Source organism: Equus quagga, chromosome 2, assembly GCF_021613505.1.
Source record: "Equus quagga isolate Etosha38 chromosome 2, UCLA_HA_Equagga_1.0, whole genome shotgun sequence".
Taxonomy (NCBI): domain Eukaryota; kingdom Metazoa; phylum Chordata; class Mammalia; order Perissodactyla; family Equidae; genus Equus; species Equus quagga.
Window position 1 is genome coordinate 46100336 of NC_060268.1, and position 27613 is coordinate 46127948.

A 27613-nucleotide genomic window follows, 5' to 3' on the forward strand; every position below is an offset into this window, starting at 1 on the left:
GTTCCACCATGGCCTACGTGAGAGCAGCCTGCCCAACACAACAAATCCTATAAATGCACTAAAGCAACAAAGCACAGAGAAAAAGCACCTTCATGCTACCGAAACCACCACCTGGCATTTGTAAATTCCACAGTTTTAGATAATTTAAAGTATGTCAAATTCAGTGGGAAATTGATAAAAGGTTTTTTCTCTTCCTTATAGAGTTCTTAAATTTGCCATAAAACCTTTCTAAGAGCTTCCAAACAGCAACTATCAGGCTGATAGTTCACAGATCCTTTTATTACATTAACAACTATACTGATAACTCCAGGGAGAGAACAAATTCCCAAGGTGTTACTTCAAGGACTTTTAAGACACGGTGTGAAGAACATATAATATTTTCACATGGTGGAATATGGCTCTAATACACAGAACAAAAATTTTAATGTGTGAAAATGTGGTCAAAATATAAGTCTACACTGAACATATGTGGAAAAGATATTTAATTGTAAAATAGAAAAGTAGGCCAGAGTACAGTTTTAAGGGTAATTGCTTCTTTATACAGTATAGGTAATCTAGAAGGGTCTTGGGGTTAAACATCTCCATAAAGCAACAACACATTAAAAAATAAAGCAAGAATAAAGGGCTTGAAGTTATGTTTTACAAAAAAAGAATGAACAGTATGTCAGAGTTTAATGTCCATACATTGTGGAATTCAACAATATTGCGATGAGAATAAGTCATAGCACACACACACAGCTTCACAGGGAAAAGCAAAAGTTACGTTAGACATATCTATAGCATCACTGTAGTACAAAAAGTTCTTGTTCTACATACAAAAGCCATTTTTTTCCATAAGAATAATATCCTGGGGGGGAAATGAGTCCATGAAATATTTCAGAAACCCATATGCTTTGAGTTTTCCGAAAACATTATCTTAAAATCCAGTGCCTTAAAGTGCTTTCATGTGGAAATCATGATGGAAGGCACAGAATACAGTTTCACGTCCCCACTATGAAATTTTCAAAAAAGCATAGATTTTGCTATTTGCAATTCAAGTTATCTTGTAAGCTGCTCCTTCCAAGAACATTGTCATTCCAATAAGACCACCTGCTAGCTTACTTAGTTTCGATGACCTACAGAATAAAAGCGTATTTTTTTTCCTAGAACTTTCATCATCTTTGTGGGAAAAATACCTATGCAAGTGATGCATTTTGAAATTATAAAACATGCAGAATATGTACAAACAGAAAGTTTAAAAAATATTTGCTTCATATACATGTAAATCTACTTGGGTATAGCTGAAATTGAACAAATATAAAAATTTGCTTTCTAAAAAATGTTTTCAGAGAATCTGAGACAACTTAAAGCTGTACAAAGATTTCCTGGAAGAAATCTTTCTCTTCATATAGAAGTTTACACCTACAGGAGTAATTCCAGCATCAGTCCACCACATAATTATGACACAACATTTGGTCTAATCAATGATCACCCTTAAAACTGTTCTGTTTCTGAGAAATTAAGGTTCTTACTAAAATCAAAAAGAATTCACAAAAACAGTGGCTTATTGTGTTTTTGGATCTCTTCAACAATCTTTATCAACTCATTTGGAACTGTAAAAAAAACAAAAACTATTTACAGAATTCAGTTTTAAATACATTTCACAACTTTTAAAGTTTTATGTTACAAGAATTCCGAGCTCATGGCTGAAGTCCAGTTCTCCATCTGCAGTCTCTTCTACCACCCTGTCTTCTCGCGACTGCAACTGGTTGTGTACAGTTCAAGACTGTATTCTTTCCTGACCAAAAGTGAATTCAAACCATGTGTTCATTGCAATTAAACAGCCTCTTTATTAGTCTGAAGACGAGTCATAGCTTCTAATTTCTGTCTGTAGGCCTCTGCTTCCTGTTCTTTCTTTAGAAGCTGCTGTCGATATTTTTGTGCTTCTCGATTTGCTTCATCCAGCTGTTTCTGAAGAGCTTCTCTCTCCTAATTTAAAAAAAAAAGGGGGGTTCTTTTCAATTTTTGCACAAATACATCATTAACACACACAAGCATGCATCCTGCAAATAAAAAAATCTGTAGTAGCTAAAAGTCGCCACCTATTAACATTTCCTAGACATATTGCCTTTTCAACCAATTCACTAATAATTAAAGCCCCTAATTTTGGGCTCTACACTGAGATATAGATTACAGTTTCTGATCTCAAGGAAATTACTTCCTAATTAGAAATAAGACGAACATAATGAATCCAAATTTGGTACCTGCACTTTTATACGTACTGCAGAAACTAGTGAAAAGCTCCAAGAAGGAAATATACAACTATACCCTCTTCATATCTCTATCTGTGATGTTTTTATCTAAAGATATAACAATTATAAAACAATACTTATTGAGTACTCATTATATGATTAAACAAGGTGATTTACAATAACAAGCCTCTAAGATAGACATTATGCCCATTTTATAAATGAGGAAAATGATGCTCAGTGATGACGTTGCTTTCCCATGGTAACACAGTAAGGAGTAGGGTTTATGAGATCCTAATATTACTGCTTCTAAAACCACCCTTCCTCCATAAGAGCAAGCAAGATTCCTCATCCCTAAAATGAAGAGTGCTGATCCAGGTTAGTATTTCCTAAATTATACCATTTTACAAACCAATAAAATACTAATTTCCCTACTGTGATTCATTATACAGGTACAAAATAATATGTATTAAATTCCTCAATAAACTGAGAGCTGAAACACAGATCTGGTCCAACGAAAATGGTCTTCTTTCTCTTCCTCCTTACTCTGCCCCTATTCAGTTGCCTCAGGAAAAACAACAAGGGAAAACATTTCAAAGATTCCTTTCCCCTACCTCAGTAAGCTCATGGACAAAACCTCAACCTCATTACAGAGGCCCAGGACCTCTTAGTAGGGTGCGGGCTGAGTGTAAGACTATTAATCACAAGAAAGGCCAGATTCACACTGGATAAGACACTCGACAAGAGGGAAGCCAAGGTGAGGAGTCAGCAGCTCGCTGGGGAAGAGGGCAATATGAGGGTCTCTCTCACTGCCTCCTTGACCCTCGTCCATTGTGAACACCAAAAGATGCTCTCCCGTTCACTATGCACAGGGTCCACAACGAGGAGCATACACAATACCCCTGCCTTCCTGTGACCCTGCTCCCTTCTCCACACTGGGAATGAAGCTGGATACAAATTTATTTTTCCCCTAGGTCCACTATATGTGGGAGTGATTGATTACACAAGTAGTCTCCAAGTGTTCCAGTTACACAAAATGTTCAAGTAGAAGAAATGTGTCATCTCCAATTTAAGAAATGCCCGAGTCCTACCCTGTGATCCTTATCTTAGCCACTTCTTACCCGTAATCTAGGCAAGATGAGAGAGTAGGAACAAGTCAGAAAGGACATCCAAGAGACGAGCCTCATGTAAGCAATCAACGCAGAGCCCTGGCAGTGAGCTCTGCAGGACTTTGAGCACACAAAGGGCAAGGGTGGTAGACAGGTGCTGCTTCCCCAGGAGCTAGATCTCTCCTCTGGCAGGAGCGCTCCGAGCCATGTGCAAGTGTTGTAAAATTTTACATGGGCTAAGAAATAAGATCCTTTGATAGCCAAAGTTTTGAATATAGATAAAAACTTCCCCTGATTTGGTAGGAAATATTGGAACAGATTAACTCTAAGGTATCTTTAAGTATTAGCTATTTATTAAAATGTAGAAACAGCCAGGGATTCACAATCATTTCAGAAGATGAAAGCAAACTGAGTGAGGTAAACGGTCTAAGAGCGAACACAGTCAAATCCGATTTTCCTTATTGCATAGTTTGATTTCAATTAGTAGAATATATCTTAATATAAATGAAAAGATAGCTCTCTTCTGCCTAGTAGGCCAAGTACAAGATTCATTTTACATCACATTTCTTGAGTGAATCTGTAAAATCTGAAAGACAAAGATCATTAGCACTACTCTTTGAATACATTTAATTCTCAAGAGTGAAAACATAGTTAACACTATTAAAGTTTTTTAAAGTGTTTTCATTTTTTACTTCTCAGGAATGTAAGTATTTGGGGACAGAATCTTTTTGCCATCTCACTTTTCAAAGCAAATGAAAATCTCTAAAAAGTGGAAAGTATCACTTATTTTATTCAACAAGGTCCTTTGTTTCCAAATTTATTTGTCAAATGTTTACTGAACATATATTACAGGCAAGACACTTTCTTAATGCAAACGATAATTTGGCTGTTTCACACATGAATAGTGCAGACTGACAGTTAAAATTTATATTTAAATATAAAATGTCAATCCTATGGCTTTGACCTTTTGCAATAAAAAAGTCTGACATTTTTAAATAAACATACTTTAAACTACTAATATGTAATACATAGTACTGAAGCATTTTTTCCTTTAACAGTCTAACACTGAAGAATTCCAAGAAAAAGAAATTCTGATGATAAGATTTGGTAGCAGTAAAGAAGATATGTTTATCTTATACTAAACACCAAACCCAGCAATACATTACTATTACATTAGGCAATGGAATAACAGAGCAAGGAAAGACTTGAGTTTGCTTTATTTTCAAACAAGATTCCTGAAGTCTGCTTCAGCTAGTTGCAACTCTCTCTTAACTGAAGTATCATTTTTAACATATCATTTTCTAATATTCAAATTTATTTTATTTTAGCTATTATAAAGCAAACAATCATTATAGTGATTTATCTTCTACCATACCTCAATATAAATTTTAGAAGATAATGATAATAGCAACTAACATCTCCTGAACATTTACCATATGGTCAACACTGTACTGTCCTTCAAATACATTCTCATTTAAACCTTACAAACAATCTGATAACGTAAGTGCTATTATTTTCCCCTTTTTATTGATGGGGAAGACAAGCCTTGAAAGTAAATAAATTGACCAAAATCACACAATCAGAAATTTTAAAAACATAATTCAAACCTAAATCTGATTCCAGACCCATATTTTTAACCATTAAATGTTTTTTTAAAAAGAAACTGGGCAGTGTGTGTGAGCTGTTTGTGTGTAAATATCAATTTTCTAACTACCATGGGCCAAATATGATCCCATTGCTATACATAAAATTTTATTGAAATACAGCCATACCCACTCATTTCCAAATTGTCTATGGCTGCTTTCCCACTGTAACAGCAGAACTGAGTAGCAAAACACAGACTATACAGCCCATAAAGCCAAAGATATTTGCTATCTGTCCCTTTACAGAAAAACTTTGCCTACTCCAGCCCTAGAGAAAAAATTTAATCAAAAAGAGATATGACTATAGAAAATTTTAAAACTCTGATAGATCAAAAGGATATCCATTAATAAAAGGAAAACAGAAAAAATTTGAATCAAATCAAATACTGTATAAAGTTTACAGAAACCAATTTTTAAAAGAACATTAAGGTTCCCAATCTATCACTGAATAGAAGATACAAATACTTTACTAAAAATAAACAAAACTTGCTAATAAATATATTCATCTCTAACCTCTATGGCAAAAACAAAAACATAAAAGTATTTCCTGAATTCACACAACTAAGTAAGTAATAGAGAAAATCTGTAACTCTTAATGCACTAATTACATTTCCTCCCTACCACATGTACAAAGAACAGTTTTAATTTCAATTCAGAATAGGCTAATGTTGTTTATTTACGGAATAAATCCATAAATTACACACTTCTTCCAAAAATATCTTCAATGCAGCAATATTAAGGGATGATAACAAAATGATGCACAGTATTGCAATTTGGTGTCTTATTTATACCTTCCCTCCAAAAAACAAACTTCTTTCATTTCCTATATTGCTATAATGCAGATGTAAAAGCCACAACATTTACAATAAATTTTCTACAATTTAAACTAACTTTTCCAGAGATTACTGATAAACCGCTCCAACGTTAGTTGGAAAACTATAAATACAATTCTTAGCACTTTATAGAGGTCACTCTAGTATTGTGGGGACACATACACAGAGAAAACCCAAACATCTTAGATTCTGTATAATGACTTAATTTTTTAATTCCTTTAGAGCACAATTTCTCCAACTCAGCATTAATGTTTTTGGGCCAGATAATTCTTCACTGGGGAGCTGTTCTGTGCATTATAGGATGTTTAGCAGCATCCCCAGCCTCTACCCACTAAACGTCAGTGGCATTCCCCTAGTTATGACAACCCAAAATGTCTCCAGACATTGCCAAATATCCCTTGGGGTCAAAATCACTCCAGTTGAGCAGCACTGCTGCAGACAAACTTTTTCGGTTAATGTCATAGCTGTCACTTACAAAAGAGTATAAAAGTCTGCTCCCAAGACAATTCTATTGGTCATCTAAGAAAATAAGTTCAAAAGAACCACTTTACATACTATACAAGGAACTGATTACCTGGTTTGATGAAAACATTGGAGGTCTTTCTTCATTTTACATCCCCAGCCCATCTCTACCGTTCATATTCACTGAATGCTTCACAGTCTTTCTATAAAAGCTCTAAGAGGTCATGCAACCCTGACTTGAACATTTCCGGTGACAGAGAATAAGATTTCCATTACCAGAAAGCTCTAATTACTAAAAACAAAACAAACAAAAACTACTCTTCTTTATACCAAGCTAAAACTCCATCTCCCTGAAGTTCCATCTCTTTGGTTCTAGGTAATTTATATTCCTCAATTCATACTTTCCTGTTATTTGCAATTATTCTCCCTGGTCTCTGAAAGACTTAAGACAGGAATCAGGCTGAACTTTGAGGAAAACAGCAACTCTCACTGGTTGTTAGGTAAATAAAGGTACAGGCTGTACATTCATTGTTTTAAAAATATAACTTGTTAAGTTTATGTTTAATAAAAATTCAAGTAATTTAAAAATAATGTTTTATTAAATAGTTAAAGCAAAGAACATACATGACAATTTTTTTCATTTTATATGCCAAAAAAAAAGATCGTCTGACATAGAAAACAGTATTAAGAAGATTATTAAATAATAAGTATACTGATAACTGTTCAATAGAATACACTGTCAGTTTGTGGGCAAGAATGTCAATGTATCAAAGATCACTTTAAATTCTGAAGAAATAAAACAACTCACCTTCAATAATTAAAGTCACAATTTTACCAAACATTCAGGTTAAACCGTGAGTCAGATTTTTTAAATTTAATAATGTATTCTTTGTGATTGTGGCCAAAGATGTATCAGTCTTACATTTAAATGAATTTGGGAAAAGATATTTTCTAACTGTCCTTAGTCAGAATTACGTTGTCTTTCACTGACTTTTTTTAAATCCTCTCTTTTCTATGATAACAAAAACCTTAACAAAGAATTCCTAAATATTCACTAACATTTACTATTCACATATATCAGATACTATAAATACGTGTATATGAGTATGCTGACTTTTTCAATTCTCATAAAAACCTCAACATGTGGACATTGTTATCCTAAATTCCGATTTGGGAGAAAACAGAACTGAACTCAGAAAGGTAAGATAATTTGCCTCAAAGCTAACAGGGGCAAGAGGTGCAATTCACATCCAGCTCATTTAATTTCAAGTCCAGTGTTCTTCACAATGCAATTGCTCTTTCAAAGTTATTCCAGAATAACTTTATTTTCATTTGATTAAGTTAATATCAAATTCAGGAGGCAATTTTATTTACAGTCATGTAAGAAAAAACCTGTGAGATAACTATGGTTTGATTACACTTACAAACTAGTTTGGGAGAGGAAAAAAAAGTAGAATCCTATCAACAGCTAGTCTAAATTAATTTAATTTCCTTATAGGACTTAATAGTGAAATAAGCAGATTTCTACAGCTTTTTAAAAAAATAACAGTCAACAAACAACAACCTTCTTGAAGAGGATCCTACAGGCCAAACAGACATTTGCACTTCACTTTTCAAAGAAAAAATTTTTTTTTAGTCATTATATAATGACATTTCTTGTAGTGACTTGTGAGAATGATGTATGTAAGTTTAACAGAAAATAAAGGATGGAGTGCAAGAATCAAAGACATTCCAGTGTTACCATGATGACAGACTTTGTTAAAAACAAATTCTTCACTCATTCATTCATTCATTCAATATTTATTTATTGAGGGCTTGCTATATGTATAAGGCAAAAAATTAGACAAAATAATACTATATACTTTCATTCTGTATCAAAATAACACTGTCAGTAATAAATATAAAAGACAAAAAAAAAAAAAAGAAAAGCGAAATGAATTTATTTTGGATGACTGCAGCAAAACACACCGGGTAAAAGACTCCTTACTTCTATTTCTGCAGATTCCACCCGGTTTTCAATTATTTCGATACATTGTCTCTTAGCTGGTGGTTCTTCACTTATAACAGTTTCTTCAGCAATGTCTGTTGCTGGTACTGTTAATACTAAAATAAAAAAATGTACACATTACTTCATTATCAGATAGGTTTAGTAGAAATAAAAGTATATCTTGACACTGTTGATGCAACTCATCTAAAATAAATATATTCTAAAACAATAATTTCAAAACATTGATTTGCTTTTTATGAGGATGTCCATACTTGTCTTCACCTTCATGCTTTTTTAGTGAAAACTACTTGTTGTTTAAAGTACCTACTTATTTTTAAAAGTTTTATAGATAGATGTTCATCCATATGGCTCAAAACTGAAACAATAAGCATATTTTGAGAGGTTCCACCCCATTCCCGCTAACACAGATTATCACTTTTGCTGGTTTTTTGTGTATTGTTTTTGTGTCACTTTATGTAAAAACATGAATATACATTCTCATTTTTCTCCTTCTTACGCAAAAGGTAGTATACTTTACAAAACATACATTCAAACATACATATAATAGCTACATTGTTCTGAATCTGCTTTTTTCACTCCGTATATCTGGGGCATCTTTCATCAGTAAGTAGACAGCTTCCTTTTGTTTAGCTGCATAATGCTCCACTGTGTGGACACACCGTTATGAATGTTGTTTATAAACTGTGTTGTTCTACTGAGTTGCTGGACTTTGTCTCCATTTTTACTATCTCTTCATAGAAATGTAAATATTTTCTATAGATGGAGGCTGTCCTTGCTCTGCACAACAGTACAGGACCATGAAAACGACTGTCAGCTGAAACAATGCAAAGCAATCTGAATAATCAATGGGGGACATTACAACTGTTCCATGGCCTTTAAAGTTTTCTGTCAAAACATTAAAAACTCTATCACTAGCATTTATAAATATAAACAGAAATGAAAAAATAGTAAAATTAATATTTACTTAGTACGATGTAATTTAAACCAGTAGAAATATTGAGAATTAAAGTGGTTTACTTCTTCTCATTCATATCTTATTATGTTACACTTATAAATTAACTCAAGAAGAACTGAGAACCTTCTATCTGTTTCATTGGACTGTCTCTATAGTCTATATATTCATGTCAGTTACACATTTTTAAATTATGGAGGCTTTCAAAGTTTATTTTAATATCCAGTAGGTTCCTCTCATTGCTCTTCTTTTCCAGAGTTTTCCTTATTCTTCTTCTTCTTCCCTCCTCCTCTCATCAATATAAACTTCAGAATGTGTTTGGCTAATTCCAGAAACAGAATTGTTGGTCTTTGTTACAGGCTGAATTGTGTCCCCCTCAAGATTCAAATGTTTAAGTCCTAACCCCTGGTACCTCAGAATGTGACTGTATTTGGAGATAGAGCTTTTAAATAGGTAAAAGGTAAAATGAGGTCATTCGAGTGGGCCCTAATCAGTATGACTGGTGTCCTTCTAAGAAGAGGAGATTAGGACACAGATAACACACACAGACTGAGGGACAACCATGTGTGGACACACCAAGAAGGCAGCATCTGCCAGCCAAGGAGAGAGGGTTCAGAAGAAATCAAACCTGCTGACCCCTTGATCTTGGACTTCAAACCTCCAGCACTGTGAGAAGTCAAATTTTTGTTGTTTCCGTCACCCAGTCTATGGTCTTTTGTTATGGCAGCCCTAGCAAACGAATACAGCCTTTTTTTCACACCACATTATGTTTATAAATGAACCCAGGAAGAACTGAGAGCTTTATGACAATGAGTCTTCCCATCCAAAAACATGAGTTTCTTTCCGTTTGTTCATCAAGAGGTTAGTTTGTCTGTATAATGTCAAGTTTTGGAAACAATGTTATAGCTGCTTGATACAAATACTTTGAAAGTTTCCTTCTTTTCTATATAATTAGAATTAGTTCTTTAAAGCTTTGTGAAAGCAGCTGGGCCTGATCCAAACCTTGGACCAGCTATCCACAGAAGATTTCCACAGAACAGGAGAGAAAGCCCTCCCAAGCTTCAGAGGCCAAGGGTTTCCTCCTCTGCTGCTACGACGAGACTCCTTCCTTGAGGCCTGCTCTCCGCACGGCCATACCTCCTCCATCACTCTAAACTAAACCCGGTTTAGGGGAACTTCTCCCTCTAGCCCTTCCCTTCCCCAGTTCCTTCACTGGCCGTGAAGAGGCATGGTCTCTGTAATCCTACTCATTTTCTAAGAGGCTATGTGTGTGCACAATTTTTTTGGGGGGGGGGGGGGGGGGACTGGGTGCAGAGGGATGCTTGCTCAGATGGGAACTTTCTGCACCTTCTCTTTCTGCTTCCTCCAGTACTCATGCACTACTCTATCTCAGCCCTACCTGCAGCACTTCCTACTCAGACTGGGCCCTGCCTTGCTGGGAGGGTATATTTATTGCTGATTTCTGAGCTCAACCCCATTTCTTTTCTTGATGCACCATTGTGGCTTTCCATGAAGGTTCTCTTGCCCTGGCTGTAATGGTCTTAGATGTTTTGGAGCACTTAAAAACATGGAATTTTGGGGTTTTTTCAGCCTTTTAGTTTCACCAAAAATGCAGTTGGGGCTTTTGTTTCAGCCATCTTATTTTATTACTCTCTGGATTTTCAAGAGGGAAAATATGAGGAAATTTTCAACAAAAACTGCTAAAAGTCGTCACCATGTTCCTATTATAAGTCCTAAGTTCAACTTCTTTTTAAGTAGCCTCTTCTTACATGGTATTTTTTAAAAGCCCATGTGATACCTGAATTGCACTAAGTGGCCTACAAAATTATTGTCCAATGCTGACTTTGAATTATTTACCTAAGTTCCTTTTCTAACCAGAATAAGGCAATTAAGTCTATTGTAAAAAGTTACAAAAATATAATTTAAGGCAAAAATAAATGCTTTGAAAAACATATCACAATTTCCAAAGAATTGAGAATAAACACAAACTTTATGTAAATGTCTACTACCAACCTTGTTGTCCATCTGGCATGGTCACAATGATAGGCTGACCTATTCCACTGGTTGGAATGGAGTGCAAATTTCCAAGCTGAATTCCATCTGTAACTATTGTGATGACTTGCTGACCCCCTGAACTAACTACTTGCTGAATTGCACCATCCACAGATTCCGCAGTAACTACTTCCTCCGTAGCCACTACTGGAAAAAAAATATATATATATAAAAATCAGTGAACATATATAAAAGTATGAACAGAAGTTTATTTTTGCTTTGCTACCTTTGCTTTCCCTGCTTCTTTCTTACACAGAAAAGCTTTTACATGGTTTTTAAATTCAGTCTCCAGCAGTGCTGTTCATATCTATGTAAGTAGTTGTGTGTAAGTCCCACAACTTACAATGTGTGTTCCAACTATCTAGGCATGTGTGTGTTTAAACAAACAATTTCTCTTCATTCAGTTACATGAGGTACAAAATTTATAAAATCTCCCAAGGTCACAGATATGATAAAAGTTACACTTGCTTAATAAAATTCCACAATCCCAAAGAGAATTTTGTACGTGGTTATTTTACATTTACACGTAAGTCGATATACATTTCTATATCCAATGAAACATGGAAATTTGTATTTTTCAAGTAGACAGAATAAACAGTATACCCTTTTTGGAACGTATGAGCAAGGGTTGCCTTGATAATAAGTGACACACAGATCTGGTACTGTATGACAGTGAATAATCCAATATATTAACATTTACATAAATAAAATCCAAAACTGTGCTCTTAATATTTTATGAGAGGCTCACAGAGGATTCTAGCATTTGAAAACAGCATCCCTGGCCCTGCCTGGGTGAGGAAATCACAGGTTAATACTGCCAAAATCCTTTCCCACAGGCAATTCTATGCCAAAATACTGATCCCAAAAGACATACACAGGAACGTTCACAGCAACTTTACTCCTAACAGTCAAAAACTTGAAACAAACCAGATATCTATCAAAAGTAGAATGGATAAATAAACTATGGTAGATTCATACACTGGAATACTACACAGCAATTGAAGTGACTAAATGCAAAACATGGGTAAATCTGACAAACACCATGCTGAGCGATGCAAATCCGACACAAAATATATACTGTGTAGTTTCCATTTATGAACTGAGCAATGATCATATAAGAGTGATCACTTTGTGCTTATTCGTTAAACTGTATACTTATGATCTACACAATTTTCTGTGTATATGTTACACTTCAATAAAAAAGCATCAAAAGGAATAACAATAGTAATGGATTATAACAAACTAAATTTTAAAAAATCCATTATTCAAAATAATACTTCATGAAAAAGGAGAGAAAGAAGGAAAGAGGAAGGATCTTCTTTATAGAAGAAAGACATTTAATTAACAAAATAAGAAAAATTACCATTGTAACCTCCAATGTAATAATTGATTCAAGCAATGGATGTTAAAACCACTGGGGAAATGTTTAAGGGAAACAAGATATTCAAATGTTTTCAAAGTATCACACCAAAGATTAGTATTAGTTACAAAGGGCAATATGTGCCTATAAAGAACTGGCAGTTTCCACTCTCGCCAAGTGGTCTTCATCAGGATGGCATGACATTATGCGCCTCCTGATGTGATGTAATGGGAGATTACAAATGTCACTTGTGTCTTTCCTGGAAATGTTTGACCTTAATCTAATTATTAAGAAACGAATGTGGGTGATTCTGCAAACAACTGGCTTAGACTCTACAAAGATTTCAATGTCATAAAGACAAGGGAGGCAGTAGGACTGTCCTAGATTGGGGAAGACTAAAGAAATATAATATACAATGTGTGAATTTTGATTGGATCCTGGATGAAAAACAAACATTTATAAAGGACATTTTGGGATAACTGAGGAAACTTGAAGAAGGACCATAAGTCAGATAATGTTACTAAATTAACGTTGATGTTTTTAGGAAACAGAACTGGGAATATGTAGGAGGCTATCCTTGTTCTTGGGTGATACATGCTAAAGTATGTAAGGATGAAATGTCATGATGTCTGCAGCCTACTTTCAGATAACTTGGCAAAATAAAAGTGTGTGTGTGTGTGTATGTGTGTGTGTGAACATGCAGGTGTGGCAAGATGTTAACAGCTGGTGAATACAGATGAAAGTTAAGGTATAAAGTTCATCCTCTAATTTTTCTATGGGTTTGAAAACTGTCATGGGGGCTGGCCTGGTGGTGCAGTGGTTAATTTCACACACTCCACTTCAGCAGCCCGGGGTTCACCAGTTCGGATCCCAGGTGTAGACCTATGCACCGCTTATCAAGCCATGCTGTGGCAGGCGTCCCACATATAAAAATTGGAGGAAGATGGGCACAAATGTTAGCTCAGGGCCAATTTTCCTCAGCAAAAAGAGAAGCACTGGTGGTGGATGTTAGCTCAGGGCTAATCTTCCTCAAAAAAAAAATTTTTTTTTAATTAAAAAATTAAAAAAAAGAAAACTGTCACAAAAAATGTTTTAATATAACCAGTTCTGAGAAAAGAAATGGCATAAAAACTATTTATAAATGATATGGTTTTTTAAGGTATTATTTGACACAACACTTTACAGAAAGTTTAAAGAAATAAAACCATTATCTCCTAAAGTCATGCTACAATTCAGACACATAGTTCCTCTGAAACATGCTAAGTTGCTCCCAACTCCCAGCAGAACATCAGGGACATCAACGACCACAGGATTTACTAAAGACGGAGAGGCCCTAAACATTCGAACTCCTTTTTTAAAAAAGGCAAGATAAGTACTGAGACCCTAGTTTTCAAGGATGTACTCATGGCAACAGGCCTGGCTGTAACTGTTACTGTGTTATTTGGTAATCAAGGGTCACAATACAAATCACAGGAGATGATACTCGAAATGCAAACAACCTTTATGTTTTGAGTTCTCTCATTTTTGTTTGTCTTAAACTATAATTAGGTTATATCACCAAGCACTTAAGAAAATTTCAGGATGATAATTATAAAATGAAATGTAAGGCATTAGATAGTAATATATTCAACAGAACTACTAAGGTTTTCAAACACATTAACTATTCCTTTGATTTTTTTTAAAAATATCCATATGAAAAAGAAATGTTCACTCTGGTTGAATGCTAACAACAAGTAGTAAGTATTTTAAAGCATAATCATATGAAAGAAATTTCTGAGATCACACAGAATCAAGGCATAACTCAAGAACTTTCATCTTTGCACTATTTGCAATGACTGTCATTAAAATAATAGAGTTCTTGCCTTTCATCTAAAAAGCTTTCTTTCTAAGTGTGCTTTCGTAAGGAATTTAAGAAAAAATTATAAGGAAATCAATTATGTAAGAAGACAAAGTGCCTCACAGAAATCCTAAGAACAACCCAAGAGTGAAATGTTGAAACATGTAAGAATAAAACAGAAAGCCTAAAAACTTTAAAAAGAGTGTTATTTAAAAAATATACTCACATGCACACACACACATACAACACACACACACACACAACACACACACACACACACACACCTCCAAATGTAAAACCCCTGGATAAAAAAATAACTGTAATAAACATTCACTGATCTAATTTAAGTCAAGTTGTAATATACAAACAGCCTAGATAATCCACAGCATCTTTGAAAACATGAGATGTCTTGTTCAGCATGACTTCTGAATTATAATGCCCCAAAATTCAAATAAGACAAGAAAAAAACTCTCTTTAACATGTTCTAAAAGATTAAAATTCTATATATAAATATTTCAACAATAAAATAGAAACTATGCTTATTGAAGAAAAAATAACATTTCAAAGGTATTATACCTGCAATTGAACCTGAAATTAAAAACACAAAAGCAAAAACAAAACAATCTTATGAAGCCCAGTAACTTACCCCTTAAAGCTAATTCACTTGCACTGCTCTATTTTAAGAAAAGATGGGAAAAACAATGTGCAAAGGGGATCTGCTTCAAATTGCATTATTAGGAAAAAGGAGGGAGACAGCCATCACTCACATTACACCTTTGTGAAACCTACCTTATTAACAATTGGCATAAGTTGCTCAAAAGACAAAAAGAAGGGTGGTCATAGATGTCTATTTAATCAAGGAATTATATAGCTGGGCCACAACGAAGAATAAGGCTAAGCAAAGCAAAACCAATATATGACTGCAAGCTAGAGCCATAAAACAGCGTTTAGTTTCATGCACAGGAAAACATACTACGAGAACACTTCAAATACAGATGTTTCAGGAAGATGCTTGTTTTTTTTCCAAAATTAGTGAAATGAGAGCATAAGAAAAAAATAATCAAGTATATTTTAATGGAACCTCTACAAATCTTGACAATCAAATGAAATGTTCAATTGTGCCTAAACACATAGAACTTGTACATTATTGTCTGATGTCCAATCTCCTACCTGGCTAGGTAACTACTGTGACAAATGAACTAAAGCAAAAGAACCCAGAGACCAATGAGAAAAAAGGAGCCAAAACTAGACTGCAAATTAGACTAATTTGGTACAAGAAGACAAAATATCATTCAAAAGAAAGGGCAAAAGAAAAAAGTCAAAAAGTCAAAAAAAGTTAAAAGAAAAAAGTTTCTAAAATTATCAAGCGTAATGATGGCAACTTTCAGCAAATACAGTAGTTACTTACTTCACTTAGAGGTAAATTAAAAGATGAAGATACATATTCCCTTAGTTTAACTAGGTAACCACACTTAGTTCCCTGAAACAATTCATTTTTTCTTTTTTTTTTTTTTTTTTAGAAATAGAGATCGGTAATACCTTCTTTAAATCACAATTTTATCAATGCTCAATATTCAGCACCTGTTAGAGATACAATTTCACAGAAACTCCTATAATCTACAAAAACTTAAAGAGGCACACAAATTAGAGGTAAGTAAACCTTACTAGGTCTATAGACTGTTGGCAGTGAATAATTCGTCAGCTTTGTCTTATTTTTAAAGTACTCAACATGATTAACATTCTTCTCATCTCAATATGAGAAATCTCGCCTTGATAGTCAGTGTCACATTGTTGTTTTAATTATACCCTAATTACCTGAAGCCTGCTCCTTAATTATTCAACTCTTGAAAAGATTAAGTAGCAGGCATCCAGATATATTTAACTACTAAAGCTACTAAGAAAGGCATTCCTCTCTCCCATCTTTCCCTCATTAGAGATTCACCTATGCACTCCATAAAGAGTTGAATAAATATTCCATTACACATAAAAATGAAATAATTAAGAAATATATTTTTTAAAAAAAAGAAATATATTTTATTCAAGCAAACCTTTCTGTAGTATACTTATAATCTTTAGGTATTTACTATACCCAACTTAGTAATAGTGAGAAACAGACCTTTTAAAATTTAGTCAAATTCTAAAACTTCAGTGTGCCATCAGAATCGTCTTTGGGAGCAGGTTAAAAATAAAGATTTCAGGGTCCCAAACCTACTGAATCAGAACCTACTGGGGTAGAACTAGGGCAAAGGTATTGTCAAGAAGGTGATTCTGATTCACACGAAGTGTAAAAACTCTGTTCTTGTTGCCATTATATTAGTTCAAATCAATTGAGAGGAGTTCAAATTAGTAGAAAACTTGAATTACAGAAAATTTAAAGGAACACAGCCTTCTAATCATTGGGTACATAAATTAACAAGATAATTCCCAACTATTTTCAAGCAGTTCTACTAGTTTGTTGTAATAATGTAAAAGAGAATGACAATTATTGTATTAATGTTTGAGCTGCCTGTTATTTCCCCTGAATTATTCCACTCCAAAATTCTGAACAGTTTTAAACAAGTATTTTGAAAATTGCGTATGCATACTTTCAGAAGCTGTAAATTTTTTCACTGATTTATTTCCAAAATGAGTAAGTTAATTTCATGTATCAAAAGACAGTTGTGGGAAAAAGAAAAAAAAAAAAAAATGGGGCCAGCACAGTGGCAGAGTGGTTAAGTTCTCACTCTCCGCTTCAGAGGCCCAGGGTTTCACCAGTTTGGATCCTGGGTACGAACACGGCACCGCTCATCAGGCCATGTTGAGGCGGTGTCCCACATGCCACAACTAGACCGGACCCACAACTAAAATATACAACTATGTACTGGGGGGATTTGGGGAGGAAAAGCAGAAAAAAAAGGAAAAAAGATTGGCAACAGTTGTTAGCTCAGGTGCCAATCTTTAAAAAAAAAAGAAAGACAGTTGTATCCTCCCTTAAAAATAAGTACTTGGCATTTTGATTTATGTATCACCTTCTTATGAGTTTGCTGAGTGTGAGTCAGTCTCTTATATCAACTCAGGATATACTAATAAAATATTTCTGAAACCTCAAAGCTGAAAAGCAAATCATGGTCAATGGTCAATGACAGTCTCTGTCTCTTAACTCAGACGACTTCTTGGAGAACAAAATGAGATAATGCACGGAAAGTACTCAGCATGGTAACAAGGACAGGGCAAGAACCCAATAAATACTGACCATTATTTTTCTATAATTCATTATGCCAAATTCAATTTATGGCTAATATCAATTGTTTCACCATCTTTTTTTGGCCTGGCCTGGACCCGGATAGAGCTAATGATTATTTAATACAGCTATGCACATTAGCATAGGCCTATGGGCTCAGGAAGGGAAATCAATAATTCTCAACAAAACCAGTCATTTAATAAAAATGAACATGAGCAACAAACTCTTCAAGGTATAGTAAGATATCAAATTATTTTTCTATACTTCTACTAAAGAGATAAAGAATCACGAAAATTATGCATAGAGATTTTTAAAATGTAATCAAACAAGCTAAATACTTGGAAAAATAAAGGTTTAGGAGGAAATAATAAAACTGGAAATATTTACATGAAAAATACTAGTAAAGAAGCAATTCAGTGAGACATTGGAATCCTCAAACATTGATAATCTGCAGTTATTCTTGCTCGTAACATCAAGAAAAGACAGAGGTATCACTTGGTTTCACAGTGAAAGCATTGTAATAGACTGATTTCCTTTATGAGGTTCTCATTGGACTAACACTAGGATTTGTTTTCTATGTCAAAGACAGCCCTAATGTAATTATGAAGGCGCTATTTAAAGCCATGGCTCCCAAGTGAAATGGCACGGTAACCTAGACCATCAGCAGCACCTTCCCTCTATCTACAGGACCATGTCAGCCAGCCAGACTCCATCTCACATGCGGTCCATCTGCTGCTACATTCTGGCTATTTGGTATCCAAAAGATGTGTTTATTGTACTACCTAGCCAGTAAAAGAAAAGAAAATGAGCAGTACCAATTAGTGTACCAATAGTTCTTATATTTTGGTTCTCAATCATTTCAAAAAGGGCAAAATATGAGCACAATATTTATTTTAACAAATAGCTTCAACAGATACACCTCAGGAGTAAGAGTAGCAATAGTGATGCTTTTGTTTGATATAAGACAAAATTATAATTACACAAATCAAATTATAAACATTCTAGAAGAGACCAGTACACTGATCACCTAAAGAAACTGCATAGAAGAGCTAGTATATCATATGGTCACAAACACACAACTGGGAAATCAGTCAGGCCTTGAGCACGAACCTCCCTTCACCTCTTAACAGCCATGCTACTTTGGGCAAAATTATTTAACCTCCACAAATCCCAGTTTCATCATATATAAAATAGGAGTACTACTTTATTTCCCAGATCCTAAGACATCCCTGAACAAATATATATAAACATTTCTAAAATCAGGATGAGTCTGACAACTGATGTTAAAAGAAACTGGACAATCAAGAGGCAGAGAAATAATTTGCCTGAGCACGTGCAAAGCATTTGAGAAGATATTTCTTTATTTGATTACACACCTCGGCTGAGTTGTTTACACTGGAGGCAATGTACTCACCTGAACTTTAACTTAATTCAAGCTCTTCAAATATCTTCTAAAAGATTTCACTATGATGTAGCAATGAAGTGAAAAATTGTGCTCACAGAAGATTGTAAGTCACACGCAATAAAAGTCAATTGAAATTACTAATTCTCTCAGACTAGACTGTGCATAACATTTTCAAAGGTAGAAGTTAGAGAAGTTTTCAAGACCAATTCATAGACCCAAACATCTAATGTCAAAAGATCCATCTGATTTCAAGAAAAGTTCTTTAATTTTCAGAGATGTGTACTTTAAAGACAAAAAATTTATAAATGTAACCAAATAGAAACCACCAATAAAATTAATTTTCTCTGATATGCTTATGCAATTGCAAAGTTGCTAAAGAGATCCAGGCATAGGTTATAAAAGCAGCAAGTCAAAATGACGATGCACATTATTGCTAATGGCCAAAAGTGATTCAGAAAAATCTTAAGACTCCCAAATATAAAGGCTTAGATTCAAACACTGATTATGATGCTGAAGAAGCTGGAGAATGGATAAATCTTTATTACCAGTAGTTAGTAAAGAAAGGGAAAGAGAGAGAGAGAGAAAGAGAGAGGCAGGTCTTTCAGTCAGCAGTAACTTAAACAGTCGTATCCAGTAACATCTACTTTCAAACTTTTTGGTGAGGATTAAATGACATCATAAGTAAAACTTTTACCACAGTGCATAGCACAAACAGCAAGCATTCAATGAATTGTTGTTGTTATTATTATCGATCACACTTTGAAAAATCACATTTAAATAATGAATGATCGAATTTTTACTTTTATTAGCATTGGTCCAAATTTAATGGCTTAAACTACTTTTAGAAGAATATTTTTATGGACTTTAATTTCCTAATTGAAAAAATATTTACTTACAGAATAATTACAGCAAGAACTATTTTGGTTAAGTATATACAGGTAACCTTATCTAACCAGCTATTGATACTGTTTGTCATCATTTAACATCAGGTCATCCTTTAATGGTGGTGTTGGTATGCTATTTCTTAGTTCTGTCAGCCATTAAGATTTTATGTCATTCTAATAGAACTGACAAAAATTAAGTGTTATGAAAAAGACAGCAAGTTCATATATTTATCTACTTTATACAGAAAGTCACAGACAAGTAAAACAAATGCCAAACTGGGTACACAGACATGTTTTCTGTGAACCACACAGTCTGTTTTTTATTTTAATTAAACTTAATTTTAATTGATAGCCAAGATTTAATATTCTTTTAAGATCCAGATTTTGTGCTTCCCATGAAAAAACAGAATCTGGCAACATTGAGCATGTGACTTTACTCAGCCGGAGCTGAGCAGCAGACGCCCTGCCCTGCCCTGCCCCACTTCCTGCAGATGGCCGTAATCTCGACCCTGCCCGCTGAGGCTTTAGATTACCTTCCTGGCCTTCGTAACTATTTCTATCCCCAACTTTTAACGTACACATCTGACTTGTTTTTCTAACCTGGAGTTTCTGAAGAATTGGACAATGGAGCAGATGCTTCAGCTAAGGCAGCTAATGTAGCTAATACTGATGTAGAGGAGTTTCCAAACTGAACAGCAGATACACCCGTTTCATCTATGAGAAAAGAGAAAATAGACTTGAATTTTTAAGAAGCTTAATCTAACGAATTTTCTGTTATTCTATTTTACCTTATCCAACCATTAAATAAAGCTCGGATAATATGAGTTTTGTGAAAAACAAGCTTAGATACCAGTAGTTATTGAAACATAATATTGCAATATGTTTTGCAATATCAGCTTTCTTTAAATTATTTTGTCTCAAAATTTTTTTCTGCCAATTATACCAAAGAAAACCAATGTGGCTGATATAATCTTACCCTCATTCTCCAACAGTCCTTTCTTAAAAGGAGGAATACCTACTAGAGCATAAAATCCCAACAGCTATCCTATATGCATCTCAATACCTGTTGCCTTGGATGAATGTTCTGAAGATACCAGACCTGTTAGGTTCACCACCCCGCCAGGTCCAATGATAAACTGCGGGGTGGCAGCATGTATCGTCACAGTGTCGGGACTCTCTGGGTTTGTGTTGATTTGGTTCTGCATAGCGATCTAGGGGACAAATCACCACAAAGCTTTCAGAATTATAACCAGAACATACAGCACAGACTCTCAATGTAGTACAAACACAAATATAAAGAAGCATCCTCTAATTTAAGGAGAATCATCTTTATGGTCTACTGAGAGTACAGAGGGGAAATCACAGGTATGAATTTATATCCTAAGTTCCCCTTTTAGGTAAAGCAGCAAAATCCTGTGAGAGGAGAAACAGGTGCCTGAAAGGCTTTTACAGAACACAGCTGAAAGATATGCTGCTGCTCTATAACTACAGAAATTAAATTAAACTACTTCTTCTATATTCAGCAATATATAACCCAACATATGTAAAGCACCTCCTTCCCAATGAACTATTCTCCATCTTCAACTCCAGCCCCTAAACTGCACTCCTAGGAGTAAAAGAATTGGAAGAGGCATGGCAAAATTCATTTTCCTGAACATGTAACGTCTTTTAGGTGACTGGCTGAAGTCTGATAGCGTCAGATGGTCTAAGAGAAGAAGAGTTCTACTGGGAAGGAGAACAAGAAGACAGGCGAGAAGAGGCAGCAAGTGAAGAAGAGAATTTACACCAATGTTGTTTAGCTGAGGACAATATTGATTATTAGAAAAACTTGCCCAAAGCCATAAATAACTATGCTTGCAAACAGATTCTTTTCAGCACGGTGAAAAATAAAAGAAACCAATCAAATGACAGACTGCATCACTCAGGGGACGTTATTATGGTTGCTAAAAAATTTTTTCAGTGGACGTTTAAAAGACTTTGAAAAACCATATGGTATTCAAATATGCATAACAAAAAATTTAATAGAATAAAATGTCTAGAAGGGGAATTCAGGAACTTAACAACACAGAAAGTAATCACCTTATCTAATCTTCTAATGTTACATACAAAGACTATGGTCTTACAATCAGGAAAACAAACAGTAATGAACAAAGAAGTGAAAGAGGAAAAGGCCTGTCCAAAACAACCAAGTCAAAAATGAAAAGCTATAAGCTAAATAGTTCAAATCACCCAAAAGACAGAGATGCTTTTATTTTCTTAAATTAAAAGTCAAAAGTTACCTGTAATATCTCTGCTAAATCTTCATTCCCATTGTCTATTGAAATATCAAACGCAGTTTTACAAAATTTACTTTGCGTGTGTACATCAGCACCATATTTGATTAAAAGTTCCACCACCTCTTGATGATTGTGTTCTGTGGCCCAGTGTAGAGCTGTCATCTTTAACATGTCCTTCGCATTGACATCAGCACCATGCTATAAAAATATTTCAAAATAAGAGATTTCTAAACTATGAAATATAAAGAATTCTTAATATGAAAATAGTAACCACCATGCTTTAAAGCAAGAATTTGCTACTAACATAATCAACTCTTTAGTTTTTTGTGTTGAATAATCAATATGTCCAGGAATCACCATATATCTGTCACTTAGTTTTCTATCATGCTGACTTTCCTAATTGGTTTCCTTCTGATTTCTTAGGAGAGCAGCAATTATTTTTTCAGTCACCCAGCTATGAGCATGAAGGGCTAGAATGGCATATATAAGAAGTGAAGGAAAACTATAAGCATTCTTCCAAAACTCTCTTTAATTCCAAGTGGGAGCTGGTCCCCTAGTTTCTTATTTACACAAAACTACCCTTTGCTTTCAAAACCAGTGTAACAGAGAATTAAAAGGGAGCTATCCAGAGGTACACTCTCCAATATGGTAGCCACTAGACACATGTGGCTATTAAGTACGTGAAATATGGCTAATCTGTATGTGTAAATACACACAGGAATTCAAAGACCTAACACTAAAAAAAGATGTAAATATCTCAATAATTTTTATATCGATTTCACGTTGAAAGGATAATATTTTGTATCTTGGATTAAACAATATATAATATTAAAATTAATTTTTACTTTTTTAATGTAGCTAAAAGAAAACCTAGAATTACATGAGATTTGCATTTGTGGTTTACACTGTGTTTCTTTTGGATAGGCTGATCTAGAGGCTAGAACGAAAACAATTAAAAACATCTAAATCTATCACCCTCTATTTCAGAATTTTCTACATCCTTCTTTGACATTTAGATAAGTAAAGAAAAATCCCCGTTTGTATTATTTGCTTATTTGTTTGTTAGTCATCCAAGCCTCATGTTCTCTTCCATAAGCATTTTAACTGTGTTGAGTAAGACAAAGCTGTAGTCTCTCACCATATGGAGACCAAGGTTTAAGAAATTGTTCGGCCTAAGAACAAACCTAAAGGAAGTCTTTTTTTCTCCCCACAAAGGAAAACTTTAAGGTAATTTTCATTTAATGTGCTTAAACAGAAAAAGTGAGAAAACAAAGAGGGGGAAAAGTAGGCCTTCAATAAAACTAGGTCCCTTCTCCCTCTTATAAAGCCAGAAAGCTTTTGGGCACGAACTTTCAAAAGCAAAGTGCAAAAGGATAACACATACCTTAAGCAAAACCTCTACTATGCTGGCATGGCCCTCAGAAGCTGCCATGTGTAATGGCGTTCGGTCCACTTTGGTTCTGGCATCCCTACTTACACCCGCTCGGAGTAGCACTTCTGTGGTGGAATAATGCCCGTACTGTGCTGCCAGATGAAGTGGAGAAGTTCCCAGCTATTTCACAAGAAAAAAAATCCACTTTTATAGTCATTTTTAATGCACTTCTATTACTATCTTCTAGTTTGTATTTTCTCTTTATATAGCAAGCATTATATTATGTTTACACAGTAACTCAAAACTCAAAAGAATTTATGCGTATCACATTCTCTACACAGAGGCCCTGTACACTTCTCAGTGAGGAAGAAAAGTCGATATTTCATTGAATTCAAACTTACTTTCTTCATTTTTTTTACCAAATAGCCTAAACAAAATTAATTTCATCAGGAATTAGAGATAATTAGGGTTTGAGAAATTTTTCTGAGTACTGGAATGTTTTCCTCATACCAATCACACAAAACTTCTTTTAATCTATGAAATTCATATCAAAGAAATGTAACAGTGTACATTTTTACATTAAACTGCTTTGTAGGACTTAAAACATAAGTTATTTAAAGTATGTTGGTGATCTTCTTAAAGGAGTTTGTACAGTCATTCTTCAAGGGAAAAATCTGATCTGAGGTGCACAAGCCAAAGGTGAGGCAGGACAGAACCAAAACAGAGCCCAGTTCTCCTAAAATTGGTTGTACGTCATCTAGCCACTGTATTAGCACTATGCTCACAAAATACAGGGGAGGTACTAAAATGTGAGCAAAGAAGAGCCTTAGAGGCATAATTTTTAATAGGTGAAAGTCAGAATTAAGTTATATCACATGTATTTAGAGGCACAGAAAGTCCCTACAGCTGATTACCAAGGCTCTCACGTTCCAAAGAACCAAGATAGTTCACTAGAACATGAAATTTGCTAAGACCACTACTGTGATAACAGCAACTAAGGTTTTTGTCTAAGCACTTTCCATGGCAAACACTATTCTAAGACCTTTACAAATATTATCTCATTTAATCTCCTCATAAGTACTATTACTATCCTCATTTGGCAGGAAAAGAACCTAGGCACAATGAGGTCACTAATTTGCCTGAAGTCAAACAACAGGTAACAGTCATAATACAAAGCTAGGCATATACTCCCAATAGACGGCAAAAACAAAAATCATTTATCCTGGGAATAATGAGTTTATTACTATTAAAAACTTTGTATTTTTAAGGGAAGGTCATTCTAGCAGATCAGTGAAGATTCTTGAGCAATCCTTTCTTTCCCCATGCTTTGGCATATTTTTCTATAACTAGCCCTTCCTATACTCTTAAAATCTAATAACTAACGAAGTATCTCAACAGCCCATTTAGCAACCAAGAGTTCTGCTCAGTGCAAGATTAGGATTTACTTTGTATTTTTTTTCTTGAGACTTTACCTTTTTGGTTGATGATACAAAATAGTTATATACATACATATTTTCAGTATACAGAAAAAAGGCAAACATTAGCGAAACAACCATTATAGTCTAGAAATACAACATTGCCAGCAATTTAAAATCTTCCCATGTGCTACTGCCTAATCACAAACTCCTCCCTCAGCCCCAGAGGCAATTACTATTTTGAATTTTGTAATAAACATTGCTTTACTTTGTTTTGTTTTTTTTTTTCACTTATGTACCCCTAAATAATATACTTTGGTTTTGCCTATTTTGAACTTTATTTAAATAGAATCATACTGCATGTATTTCTCTGTGACTTGCCTTTTTTTTGATTAACATTATGCTCTTGAGATTCACCCATGTTGGTGAAGGTCAAGTGTAATCCACTAATTTTTTCTGTTCCATAATATTCTACTGCATGAATAAACCACAACTAATTCAAGCAATTTCCTGATGAACATTTGGGTTGTTTCCAGTTTTGTGTTATTCTGAATAATGCTGCTGCTAAAAACAGTCTCAAGTACACAAACAAGAGTTTACCTTGGAAATATTCTTAGAAGTTCAATGGCCACATCATAGGGTATGTACGCACATGTTCAAATTTACTAGGTACTGCCAAACTGTCCTCCAAAATGTTTATACCAATTCACACATCTCCTCACCAATGCTTGGTACCATTAGGCTTCTTTTTGCTAATCTGGTGGATATGCAATAGTATTTCATGATTTTACTTTGCATTTGCCCAATTATTAATGTAAATTCATTTGAACTTTGTCTTTGGTAAAGTACCATATCAAGTCATTTGCCCAGTCTTTTTTGTCTTTTTATTACTGCCATGGGAATTCCTTATGTATTATGGATACTAATCCTTCTCAAGATCCTTTTATCTTGATGTACTACAGTATCACTATAATGTGTCTAGATATGGATTTTTTATTGATCCTGCTGGAGTTCTGTAGGGCTACTTGAATCCGTGAGCTGCCATCTTCCATAAGTCCTGGAAAAATCTCAGCCATTATCTCAAATTATTTCATCCCTATTCTCTCCCTCCTTATGAATTTATGATTAGATATACGTTAGACTTTCTCACACTAGCCTTCATGACTCCTGACATCTTTCATATTTTCTATTTTTCTCTGTTATATTCCAGATGATTTTTTTTTCATATCCTTCAGTTTATTAGTTTTCTCTTCAGTTGTTCCTAATCTGCTATTAAAGCCTTATCTAAGTCTGTAGGTCTACTTCTGTTGTCAGCTGTTTCAGTGGGTTATTGCCCAAGGTGCTTTGTGCCCTTGTGTGTTTAGTTATTTTTGACTAGTCATTTTCCCTGGAATTTCCTTTGTAGCCATGAAGTCTAGAATGAAGGTAGCTTCCTCCAGAAAGGATGTTCATTTGCTTCTGCCAGGAAACTAGGTAACACTAGTCCAAAGATCATTTTAAATTCACTGTTCAGTTTACGGTTTTGCAGAATACACATGTATTTATATGAGTTCAGGCCACAAATGTGTGCAAGGGATGGCTTATGACTGTAAATTCTAATCAACAATTTTTTCCTCTCTCCATTCGGTTCCTGGGTTCAAGTCAGTTCATTTTCCTTGCAGTACCCTAGCAACAGGGGCAGGAGTGGGTAGGAGGAAGGATGGGGTATTTCTTGTTTACCCTTACAATGAAGACGCCATTCTTTGGGATTCCAGAATTATGGGAAGAGGATGTCCTAGGAGACTTCTCTCTATGAGCAGTCTCAGATCTTTGTCTTCAGTAACCCATGCCAGTAAGGTAGGAAAATCAACAGGCAAACTGAGTTTAGCAAATGTTCTTAGGGTGAAATTTCTCTGGGTTCTGGCTTTCACTTAGTTTTTCAGGTTGATAATCCCTTATTTTCTTTGTAATTCATCAGTGCACTTAAGAAGATTGTTTTTAAATATTTAATCAAAAAATCTTTATCTTCTAAAGCTAGATGCTGAAATATTTATGGATGAAATAAAACGGTTCCTGGAATTCACTTTAGAATAATACAGACCAAAGAAGGTGGATGGGATTGTAAAGGAAACAAGACTCACCATGATCAGATAATTTTTGAAGTCAGGTGAAGGATATGCAAGGGTTGATATATGTTTGAAGTTTTCCATAATAAAAAAATTTGTTTTGTTTTGAATGAAAAATAAAAAAGAACACAGGCCAAGTAAGCCAAAAACAACAAAATCAAAAATCTGGGGGACCAGCCCCATGGCGAAGTGGTTAAGTTTGTGCGCTCCACTTCGGCAGCCCAGGGTTTCGCAGGTTCGGATCCTGAGCCATGAACAGACGTGGCGCCGCTCACCAGGCCATGATGAAGCGGCATCCCACACAGCACAACCAGAGGGACCTACAACTAGAATATACAACTATGTACTGGGGGACTTTGGGGAGAAGAAGAAGAAAAAAAAAAAAAATTTGGCAACAGACATTAGATCAGGTGCCAATCTTTAAAAAAATTTTTAAATAAGAGGAAAAAACC

The 27613-nt window shown here is 34.7% G+C and overlaps 1 protein-coding gene across 6 annotated transcripts in view; it reads right to left on the reverse strand.

Annotated features, from left to right (window-relative positions):
- Positions 1-467: 467 nt before the first annotated feature.
- Positions 468-27613, reverse strand: part of GABPB1 (GA binding protein transcription factor subunit beta 1) — a 63224-nt gene continuing 36078 nt past the window's right edge. For 2 of the 6 annotated variants that reach the window (XM_046654799.1, XM_046654800.1), the window contains exons 3-9: positions 23654-23821; positions 22273-22467; positions 21057-21204; positions 20594-20707; positions 11249-11434; positions 8263-8378; positions 468-1968 (exon numbers count right to left, since the gene is read on the reverse strand). In XM_046654799.1, the coding sequence (XP_046510755.1) occupies positions 1816-1968; positions 8263-8378; positions 11249-11434; positions 20594-20707; positions 21057-21204; positions 22273-22467; positions 23654-23821 (1080 nt within the window). In that variant the 3' untranslated portion in view covers positions 468-1815. Of the gene's footprint in view, positions 1969-8243; positions 8379-11248; positions 11435-20593; positions 20708-21056; positions 21205-22272; positions 22468-23653; positions 23822-27613 lie in introns of all 6 variants that reach the window. The other 4 variants (XM_046654803.1, XM_046654801.1, XM_046654802.1 and 1 more) reach the window with 4 other exon arrangements.